The sequence below is a fragment of the Lytechinus pictus genome, chromosome 7 (assembly GCF_037042905.1).
Source record: "Lytechinus pictus isolate F3 Inbred chromosome 7, Lp3.0, whole genome shotgun sequence".
Classification (NCBI taxonomy): domain Eukaryota; kingdom Metazoa; phylum Echinodermata; class Echinoidea; order Temnopleuroida; family Toxopneustidae; genus Lytechinus; species Lytechinus pictus.
In genome coordinates this window covers 10,485,073-10,497,000 of record NC_087251.1, presented here as the reverse complement: position 1 = coordinate 10,497,000, position 11,928 = coordinate 10,485,073, and the positions used below count along the sequence as shown (strand labels likewise).

Sequence of the window (11,928 nt, the reverse complement as noted above, 5' to 3'; positions counted from 1 at the left end):
TTGGGGTTCTGATGGCAAACAGCCAGAATTGAAAATTTTTTGCCAAATCTTTTAAAAATAATTTAATGATAGATTCTTTCATATTTTTCTTTTCTTTTCCTTTCCTTTCCTTTCCTTTCCTTTTCTTTTATTTTTTCTTTTCTTTTCTAGTGGAAAGGGAATGTATAAATTTTAGAGAAATCAGCAAATATAACATGTACACTGAAATGAGAAAATACAGATAAACACAATCTACTGGAAAAATACATCAAGTTACATGATGTCGGGTTTATACCTGAGCAAAGTGAATCTCTCATGCATAATTCATCAATCTTCGATTTGATTTGGTTTGCCATCCTACGTTGTGAAAAATTGTACGCTGGATCTGGATACTGGATCTGGACGAACGATTCGCACGTGTCGCGACGTCGCTAATCTGACTTTGCCAAGTTTGGAACAGAGGTCAGAGACTCAGAGCAAGCTAGTGCCAGACGTAGACAGAGAGTCTTAGGAACCAACCATAAAATAAAGCCAAAACAGGAGCTAATCGTAGTCAAGACCAAGACCCAAGACGTACCCTCTGCATCATTGTGGTAAACCCAAACCACTCGAGGACAGAAAATGTTGGAAGGTGTAAGTCGAGATCCCGAATTCCCGGTTCAAGATCATGTGGTACCGGTAACGATACGGTGCTGGAGGCTCACGGCGGGCCTCCGGGCCGGGCTCAAGCCTCGCGGGGGTGGAGCCTGTAGTACAGACCGCGCTGCGCTGCTCTGTCGACAGGCATTGGGAATGCATGGTGATTTTTCTTTGCGTACCGTACTTATGAAGCCTAGTCTTTGAATTTGGATAAATATCCATTTTGAAAGGCCAAATTTGTTATTGAATATTATTATGCCTAGCTGCATTTAAAGGGGATGTTCATCCTGTCAAAAAGTTTATTGTAATGTAAAAATTAGAAAAGAATATCAAAATAAATACATTGGTGAAGGATTTTTTTTGAGGGAAAGCTTTTATAGCTATCAAAGACAAAGAATAGAAAAGAGAGATTAGAATTTTTAATTTAATGAGAGCATTTTCAAATTACCTTTGATCTCAATTCAATATCTTGTGCACAGGTGTATTGAAAATTCATTGTTTTCAGCTTTACACAATTAGACAATGCATATTCAATGAAAGAAAAGATAATGGGAATGATTTCAGAATACAGATTTATCGTAATTTTCACTTTGAAGATACAAAAATATTTGTGTAAGAATCTAGTAAGAGAATCTCTTGAGATGTGGTATTCGTATGTTGCCAGCACATACATTATTTGTACACTACATCAAAAACACTGAAAAATGAGTGGATTGATTGGCTATGATGAAAGTAAAAAATCTGTAACCTGGCTAACCTGGCTTTCATAAACTCTAATGAATTATATATCATAAGAAAGAGAAAAGTATAGGTCTAACGTTAGTCTGACTCTTTGTTTTACATCTAGTTGCAAATTGTCATCGGTCACACATGACACATGAATGATTATAATTCATTCAGTGTGATAATGCATATTTCCATACCATTTTGTGATCATTGAAGCATAACTCGCAATGCTTCGATGATCATGACTTATTTTTTCTTAGAGATGAGATGACATGCCTTAATTTCATATAAAATTCAAATCCTTTTCACCCGTTTTATTCATTTTGACAGGAAATAAAATATTGAAAGTGAATCTAATTACACCCATGTACTTATACACCCATGTACAAAAGTCAATGGGACAACAGCAGACAGGTATCAATTTGTTTAAAATCTTTTATGAAATCTGTAATACCGACTGAAATATTAAGAACTGTATATCAAATGAAAGCACATCATCTCATCTCTCAGAAAAAAAGGAAATGAACCATGATCAATGAAGCATTGCATGCTACACTTCAATAATCACAGCAAGGTCTGAAAATATGCATTGTTGCATATAACAATTCATAATCATTCATGCATGACTGATTACTATCTTGAAGTAGTTGCAAAACAAAGGCCATACTTTCCATTTTATATTAATTTGAAAGGAAATGAAATATAATAAATTAATCTAATTACACCCATTTACAAAAGTTATTGAGTCAAGAGCAGTTAGACATCAATTTGTTATAAATCTTTTACGAAATCTGTAAAACTGACTGAAATATTAAGAATTGAATACTAAATGAAAGCAAATCATCTCATCTTTTGGAAAAATAGGGAATAAGTCATGATCAATGAAGTGTTGCGCATTACGCTTTAATAATCACAGCAAGGTCTGAAAATATGCAAATTGCATTTCATAATCATGCGTGACCGATGACAATTTTCAACTTGGTGCAAAGCAAAGGCTACACTTCCTCTTTCATAGGATATATACGGTAATTCATTATATTTTATGATGGCCAACCAAGTATTTTTTGGGTTCCAGCATAGTTTTTAGAACTTCTCATTTTGCATTGCTGTATGTGTGTAAAAACAATTCTTGTAGACACTACATTACCAGAAAACATAAAAAAATTATGTGAAAAAGAAACAACAATGATTGCAAAAACACTGTTAAAAGGAAATCTATCATGCAAATGTTCTGTATTCTGATAGTCATAAACATGCAAATTGTAGATCAAAGGGAACTGTCATATTGCCATAATGATGGAACATGAAGATAGTTTGGCAATAACCTTCATTTATATCCATAATTATAATGAATTGTTTTTCAAGTTTGCTGATTATCATTTCTGATGCAATTTGAATGTCTTACAATCTGGAATGTTTTATGGACATTGTGTCTTTTTGAGTGATTTCATTTTTTGCGTGCCACAAAATTGAAGGCTATATGTATACAAAGAGAAACACTTATCCAATAGGAGAGGAATGTACATGCTATGGGTAGACCAAAAGATTCAATGGGCTGTCTATCTTTGTTCTACATCTTGTTCCTCCACTTCCATACAAAGAATAAGGAAAATTTTTACTTGTTAAATGATTCCCACTTTCCCGGAACAGAGGGGCATTACTTCCACCTCCTCGTTTGCACTATTCAGGCCTGGAATTTTAGGCCTTTACAATGAGTATTTATGAAAAATCCTATGAAATGATATATTAAAGGACAAGTCCATCCCAACAAAAAGTTGATTTGAATAAAAAGAGAAAAATACAACAAGAATAACACTGAAAATTTTATCAAAAGTGGATGTAAAATATGAAAGTTATGACATTTTTAAGTTTCGCTTAATTTCACAAAACAGTTATATGCGCACCCTTGCTGGTATGCAAATGAGGAGACTGATGACGTCATCCACTCACTATTTCTTTTGTATTTTATTATATGAAATATTCTAATTTTCTTCTCATTGTCAAGTGAAACAACGATTAATTCCTCCCTGAACATGTGGAATTAGCATTGTGTGATACTATATGGTTCAGTCAAGTTGGTCCTTATTGTCAAATCTGTAAAAATTAAAATATTGTGTAATTCAAACAATAAAAAAAAGAAATAGTGAGTGATGGACATCATCAACTGACTCATTTGCATGTCACTGAGTTAAGCACATCACTGTTTTGTGAAAAATAAGCGAAACTTTAAAATGCCATAACTTTCTTATTTTACATCCGATTTTGATGAAATTTTCAGCACTATGCTAGTTTGATTTTTCTCTATTTATTCAAATCAACATTTTCCTGGGGTGGACTTGACCTTTAATGAAATCCTTACATGCTGTCCGCATCTTATATTTTTTAACGAGTCTTTTATCCGAATGACAATATGATTTGGCAGTCAAGAAAAGGTTTGGCATGAGTGAGCACCACTTTTTAATAGTTGATGAAAAAATGACCTGCAAATTTTTTTTTAAAGGAGTAGGGCCTAGTGTGGATAAAATTGGAGAAAATCACTAAGAGCTTATGCACTATAGCTAAGAAGAATGATTTATCCCCTTTTCTAACTTTTTCCCTTCGCGAGCATCGCAACATTCTCTCATGCCCCCCCCCCCCCCACGCACACAAGTAGACCAATGAAGAATATTATTTTTAAAAAATTGATAAAAAATGCTATTCAGGTTTGGAATGGGCTGATATGTTCTTTGTATGTAGCTATTTGACATCCCCTTACTTAATTTGTGAGAGTTATTCATTTTGCTTGGTTTTATTATCATAATATATTTCTAATTTAATTTGCTTATTACAACGTTTTCTATTTTATACAGATTTTTCAAGATGTTGATGAAGATAACAAAGGTTTCCTATCAAGGGAGGATGTGAAAGTGGCTGTGATCAGACTTTTTGGATACAAACCATCAAAGGTGAGTTGGAATAAAGGATATAACAGGATTTTCAGGTCACTGGCATAACTTCAAGCAGCAAAATATTGTTCAGAGGGGGGGGGGGGGGGGGGGAGGGTGATTTCATCTATCATCCTTCACTTGAATGGTGTGGTGTCATGTATTAACGCCCTTGTGTCAGGCAGATTGGGTTACTGCAAAATCCTGTTTTTGTTATTAACTGTATATTTACTCTACAGAAGAGTCTGGTTGATATTTAAATAAATCCTGTGTATTTTCATTTTAGTTTTTAATCATTCAAAGAATCAACCTAAACCTGGCCCTGGCTTGCACAGTAGTCATGCTTCATGCAGATAGATATTGAAATTATGTCCGGCAGTCACACCCTGAAATGAAAATGAATTTGAATAATAGAAAATCACATTACAATAATCAATATGATGTTGGACATCAAGTGGTCAATTTACAGTGCACCTAATAACCTCCATATGATACATCCAAGTGTAAGCTATATTGCTTGAGTGAATACCAAAATGAAATCATGTTTCTTCATGTACATGTACTGTGAATCTCTTCATAAACCTCTTTTTCAATGAATCAGATAGTTTTGTGGGCTATTCAAAAGCATCAAGTTACTGTATAAGCTGTAATTTTCGCGAATTGCCGATCGGCCGCGAATTTAACAACAAGCGAAAATATTGACACACTTCTTAGTCAGTGCCAATGTCCCCAACAGCAAAGCTTTGCTATTGAAAACATATTGTGTAGTGAGAAAATGGAGATATGCACCTCTATATGTACAAAAAATAAGGCTTAGAAAGTACAGTTAGTGATTCAAAAAGTTAGCTAGAATTTCACTTTTTTTAATTTCTCAAACAAAATCAGAGCCTAAACTATTTTCTAACATTATTTTATCAATATCTATACACTCACTGTAATATTAAAATGTATTTTCCATGAAATAATTTGATTTTATTGTCATCTGATTGACTCTATACACACGTATTGGCAGCTATTTGCATACTCATTAATATTCATAAGTCACATGACCAGAGCTTTTAAGGTGAAGATTGTGTTCACAAAATTCCACATTTTTGCACTTTTACCAACTTTTTGAAAAATTAATAGAACAAAACACATTTTCTAAAGATTGCTTAACCCTATAAATTACAGATCAAACTGTGGCATGATGAATTTTCAGATCTAAAGGTAAAAAAATTGAAATTTAAACCACCTTTTTCCACAGTTTGTAACTGTTTTTACAGGGACATATTTATGTATAAAAGACACATCAGCACAGAGTCTGTGAGAAGAGATTTGCATGTGATTAGCACTAGTTTTACTTCTTTTAAATGCTGTGGAAATGTTTACTACATCTTCCGTTCGCTAATTTAACAACCCGCGAAAATGTCGGGACCCCCGCGATTCGCGAAAAATTCTGTACGCGAAAATAACAGCTTCTACAGTATATATTATTTGAAAACTTTCTCAAACTTTTTCCATATGGCCTCATAAAGTAAACATTCATTTTTTCCAAACCATGATGGATTTTGACATGAGCTGGTAGGTTATATTTAATGAATTTCATTGTCTCGTGTCAAGTTTAATTTGATGTATTAACCAGCTTTAATAGCCAGGAAGGTCTAAGGGGGTAGACATGGTAAAAGGAATACACCTGTGAATATATGCTTTACAATTTTCATTTTGTTAGTTTGTTTAATGCAACATTGATAACTTTAGAAAAAAATTAAAGAAGTATTATTTGTCACTCAGACCTAATTAAATGAAACATTTGTTTAATGTTGGCCTTAAAGGTCATGAGAATGCAATAATGTACTCTGTAACTGGACAAGTGAGTGAAAATTGAATGTGGTTTGACTTTTGGATTTGTCATAGTTTTTAAGACAATGAACACTAACTGTTTTAAACTTGATTGTTGTAGGATGCAATAGAAATAATGCATGAGACACAAGTATTGACTTAAAATATAAATGATTTGTTTGTTTTCTTCTCTAGTTTGAGGTTGATGAGCTGATGAAAAATATTGATGGACCTGGTGAGTTCAAGACAACAAACTTCTTAAAAGTATTTAAGTAGTGAAATGAAGATTGGAGCATTGCTTTGAAAATATTTGAAAGATACACATCCCCTTTGAAAGACAAAAGCAAACAAAATTGGGAATAGAATAACATACTCTAATTGCTTTCTATATTATTCCTGATTAAGCTATTTGATGTATTGAAAGAAGTGGGTTTTCATAGTTGTCCATAATTTCTTAAATCTCAATGGAAATTTCTTATTTTCATTAATTGAACTTTTAATGTGGAAAAGATGCAAACGATCATTGTGAGCTTCCAGGTATTTAGGAAGAATGTTAATTATGGTAAACACACTTAGGTCCTCTGTAAAGGATTGCTCTTCAGCTGCCTTTATATGTTAAATCTGGCAAAAAAGTGGCTGAAATGTTCAGGCTGAATATGTGTTGTGTCCCTCATATTCGTTTCTGTGTGCAGTGCATGTGACTCTATGATTTCACATGATACAACAATTCTTTGGTGCATTATTGATTATATTTTCTGATTACTTTAAAACAGTTTCTTTCTCAGTTCAATCTTAATAATAGAATATATGTTTAAATCCTTAAAAAATATAAAAACACTTATTGATGAAGTGTAACATTTGAAAGTAATGTTAAAACAAAATTTTATTTCTAGTAGATAAATCCTGATTCACTGACTCACCTTGACCTCTAAATTACCTTTTCACCCACTTGATTTTATGCAACTCATGTAGCTACGGTATTCTTTTTCCCACAAAGGTATAACATTGAATGAATTCAAATCTGCAATGAAACCCAAATTGGCAGCACAAGACCCAGATGAAAAAATCAGACAAATATTTGTGGCATTTGACTCTAAATGTAAGTACAAGACTTTGATTCCCAAGAGAGTTTATAGAATGAAGAGTTTTGGTGACTCCAGATATAGGATGAAGGTTATTTTGCTGTATCTTCATTGTTGTGTATGATTCTTTGTATTATGTTCTCAGCCTTATGTCCCTTCTTTATAACCTGTTAACTGCAAGTTTAATAGAGATGTCCAAAGTGGTGTGGACTCTCTCTTGTACATGTACAAAGATGTCAATTTTCATTTCCACATGTTGAGGTTTTTACAGTATTTTTTGTTTCTGTTTTTTAAGTGCTAATAATGTGGAAAATTACCTTATACATTTAAAATGATAATTGTACAACTTACAAATATCTGCTACATAGAATATGGATCCAAATTATTTATTCATATTGCATTCATGCTACAAAGTTGTCTACATGTTAAGGATTCTTACCCGTTTAACTAATCTAAAACTTAAATTGAATTTTTTTACGATAATCAAGTTCATATGTTTCATAAAGAAATTTGGGATTGAATGAAGTATGATGAAAGAGTCAATGTCATTGGTGTATCTTAATGTGTAGGTAGAGGATTTCTTACTCTTGAAGATGTAGAGAAAGCCTGCAAATTGGTAGCTCCAAAGATCCAGCCTCACCATATCCAGAAAGCATTCAGGTAAAGACTAAATTGATTTATAAAGTTTATAAGGAAGACATTAAACATTTGAATTTATTTGAATGAACCCAAACACTGTAGCTTGTATGGTGAAATTTACCAAGAATATTATTAATTTTGATTTGTAATAGACCTTCACTAGAGAATATGAAAGGGGATGTGTAAAAAAGCTAATTTCCTACTTTTATACTTCCATTAATTTTCTTTTAGCTTCTCTTTGATCAATATGCTGGCTTTTGATACACATAATAGGTTTATCTTAACCTGTGATCTAAAATGGTTCTTGAAATTAGTTTGCTATATTTTTCTGAATGAGAATCACTCCTTCCTCTTTACAAACATCTTCATAATGTTCTTTTACTGAATAATGAAATCATATTAGTTGAAATTTATTCCTTTTTTTTTTTTAAGTGAACTAGATGGAGATGGTGATGGCCGTGTAAGCTACAGAGATTTTGAGTTCATGATGATGTACACTCTCCCTGCCGGAATATGAAAGATCATTTGGCAATGCTGTAAGTATTCTTCATTTTCTGTTATTTGATTCCATTTGTTTATTTTTATTTTTTAGATGTATTGATATGATTTGTACAGTGTGAATTGTATAATGTGAACTTTGCCTTTTTTATTGAAAAATGAATAAATTGCATATGTTTGGACACATTGTACCTGTAGCATATTCATTTATTCTCTGTATGATAAAAAAGTAATGTATAGAAATGCCTTGCCCAAGGTGTCATGGTCAGAAGTGGATGCCTTGGCTTTCATGTGTCTATTCAGGCGCTTTAGATATACAGTCATGGACATAAATCTTGTTGCAGGTACTTCTCATGAAGTAAACACTTTCTAACATTACCCAAAATCTTCTGATTTTTATGACTATATATGTTTCAAATGAATTCTACTGATTCAAATATTTGGTAGCAGTGATAAAACATTTAATCCAACCTTCTTAGAACAGTAACAAAATAATGTTAAATAGGCCAATTTTCAGCTGGACAAAAGTCATGGTGCAATTTACATATCATTCAGACTGAATCAACAAGCTTCGTTTCTGATACATCAACATCAAACTGACTGCAAACACCAGGAATTAACTCGTAGTATCTGCTTTGACTTTCTTTGGCCTTGATAACAGTTGCCATACGTCTTTGGAGAGAGTCGTACACTAATGTAAGTTAATCAGGGGTGTGAGAGTTCAGATTTTTATCTGATTTCAGATTTTTTTTTTTTGATTTTCAGCTTAATTCCAGCTTATTTTGGGCCTTTGTACAAAAACTTTGGGAGCTCTTTCTATTTCAGAGTTTTTCAACACTCTTCAGCTTTTTTCAGATCTTTTTATTTGTGACCACTCACACCCCTGGTTAATGTAGGCATCAGGAATGGCATAAAAGGCGGCCTAACAATCATTCCACAACCCCCCCCCCCCCCCACATTCTTTGGCTTTGTTTTCCATGTTCCTTGTTCATTCTGTCCCATACATGCGCAATAATGTTGATATCTGGAGACTGTGTTGGCCAATTTTCAAGACATTTGATCTTCGTGAGCATTAGAATAAATTTATTGGTGGAAGCTGAAGTGTGACAAGGAACTCTGTCCTGCTGGAAAATCTGCCCTTTCTTGTAGGTGGGAATGTAGGTAGACGTCAGAATCTGTTGATACTTAATGCTGTTAATGTTCCCATCTACTCTGCAGATCTTTCTTGCACCACCATATCTGATGTAGCCCCACAACATTATTTTCCCACCTCCAAATTTGACGGTCTTCTGGGTGTACCTCGCATTTAGACAGGTGCCACTTGATCGCCGGCAGTGCTGATGACGTTTGGGATGTATTGTAGTGTTGAGAATGGATGGACTCTAGAAAAATGGAAAAAAATTGACTTTTTGGATGAATCTTCCATTGAACTACATCCCAAACGTCGTCAGCAAGTCATATGGCAACTGTTATCAAGGCCAAAGGAAGTCACAGCAGATACTAAAGTGTTAATTCCTGGTGTTGCAGTTGGTTTGATGTTGATATGATGTCAGAAACGAAGTTTGTTGATTCAGTCTGAATGATTTGTAAATTGTGACATGACTTTTGTCCAGCTGAAAATAGGCCTATATGAGATTATGTCACTATTTTAAGGTGGTTGGATTAAATCTTTTATCACTGCTACCAAATAATATTTGAATCATTGGAATTAATTTGAAACATATTCGTAAAAAATCAGAGGATTTTCTGTAAAGTTAGAAAGTGTTTACTTCATGAGATGTACCTGCGTCCATGACATGTCCATGACTGTAGAATAATATAATCCTTAATATAATGGAATGTTATATACAAAGCACATTGAAATTTTGTTAATGTAATGAGCAGTAGTAATGTAACTGGTTTTTATTTAGTTTTGTATCTGAAAATATGTTGAATATGTAATATTGAAATCTTCTTTGTTTTCCTTTCTCCCCCCCCCCCCTCATTTCCCAGTCCGTCTGTGATCCGTTCGCACTTGTACGATGTGAATTGTACAAAAGAAACACAGGAGATCCCTGAATGCATTGGTAACAGCACAGCATGGATCTCCAGTACTGCAGTGCAGGCCAGTGAGGAGAGTGATAATCTTCAATGGAATACATGCTCATTGGTAGGCAGAATGTATCTGTGAGGATAGTATGGCAGTGATTCCGATGATTGCGTCTTCTTTCCCTGAACAGGAGGGCCAGTTTTTTAGCCAAAAGCCTTAAATCACATTAAAACAGTTTAATTTAGGCCTTCTTGATTTCCTTTCTGCGTAGAAGTACAGATAAAATACCGGTATTCTGATCATTTTTCTGGCATCCCTTGTTGAAATATTCTAATTCACTGATTTAATGGGGTTTTGTTAAACTCAAGAATGTGTGCTCATTGATGTGGGTGGTCCATGTCTGTGTGGGTGATCGTATACAGGAAGTGATTAATTTAAACAGTTGGAAGACACTGGAACCAGTCTTGTGGCTATGAAAATTCAGTTGCTTCTCTGATAAACATAAACATGGTTGTTTTCACTTTTATCTACCATTGGTGCTCCCAAGTTGTGTATCGGGGTTGGAAATTTCCCCGGAAATACTGGGAAAACTTGTAAATGTTTGGAAATACTTAAGATGTACGGAGAGGTACAGGGAAATGGAAGAATATGCCTGAGAAACACCTGGACAATACCTGAAAATATTCAAGAAGTATATTTTGTAGTTTTTCCCTGCTTTATCAACTATTTCCCATTTAACTCAAAAATGTATTTCCCGGTATTTACCACCAATATTTCCCACCCCAGACAACCCTGTTGTGTATGTCTCACTGAAGCCAATTCATAATTTGAAGAAAAAATCTCGGAAAGAGGTATCAAATTCAGGGGTATCAAGAATTTTTAAGATATCCAGAAAGGGTTGGAAATTTTGGGATGACTCTTCAAACCATGCAAGACATAAAATCCTTGTTTAGGGTCTAAAAATCTGAAATGTAAAAAGGGCTTTAGAAGGTGATTTATTTGGATGATTATGTCCCCCCCCCCAGCTCTGTATAGGAATACTCTCTCCCTTGATTGAACTTATCTCGAACCCCCCCCCCCCAGCTCTGTAGAGGAATACTCTCTCCCTGGATTGAACTTATCTCGAACCCCCCCCCCCCCAGCTCTGTAGAGGAATACTCTCTCCCTGGATTGAACTTATCTCGAACCCCCCCCCCCCAGCTCTGTAGAGGAATACTCTCTCCCTTGATTGAACTTATCTCGAACCCCCCCCCCCCCAGCTCTGTAGAGGAATACTCTCTCCCTGGATTGAACTTATCTCGAACCCCCCCCCCCCAGCTCTGTAGAGGAATACTCTCTCCCTGGATTGAACTTATCTCGAACCCCCCCCCCCCCCCAGCTCTGTAGAGGAATACTCTCTCCCTGGATTGAACTTATCTCGAGCAGCAACTCCTTTAGAGATATTTCCAAGTCATGCGGGTCCTTCATCTATACCATAGAATACATTTATTGAAATGAAAATTTGACAGAAATAAGATATTCGTAATCTTCTTTTTTAAGTCTGTCTATAGGAAAAAATCATTAATAAAAGAATCGCACATGTGAACTTGTT

At 34.5% G+C, this 11,928-nt stretch overlaps 1 protein-coding gene across 4 annotated transcripts in view; it reads left to right on the top strand.

Moving 5' to 3' along the window:
• Positions 1-372: 372 nt before the first annotated feature.
• The window catches only part of LOC129266027 (EF-hand calcium-binding domain-containing protein 11-like), an 81,047-nt gene continuing 69,491 nt past the window's right edge, over positions 373-11,928 (top strand). Inside the window, exons 1-7 of one of the 4 annotated variants that reach the window (XM_064101889.1) lie at positions 373-612; positions 4,194-4,289; positions 6,285-6,324; positions 7,087-7,188; positions 7,741-7,831; positions 8,243-8,346; positions 10,301-11,327. In XM_064101889.1, the coding sequence (XP_063957959.1) occupies positions 601-612; positions 4,194-4,289; positions 6,285-6,324; positions 7,087-7,188; positions 7,741-7,831; positions 8,243-8,327 (426 nt within the window). In that variant the 5' untranslated portion in view covers positions 373-600 and the 3' untranslated portion in view covers positions 8,328-8,346; positions 10,301-11,327. Of the gene's footprint in view, positions 779-4,193; positions 4,290-6,284; positions 6,325-7,086; positions 7,189-7,740; positions 7,832-8,242; positions 8,347-10,300; positions 11,328-11,928 lie in introns of all 4 variants that reach the window. The other 3 variants (XM_064101892.1, XM_064101891.1, XM_064101890.1) reach the window with 3 other exon arrangements.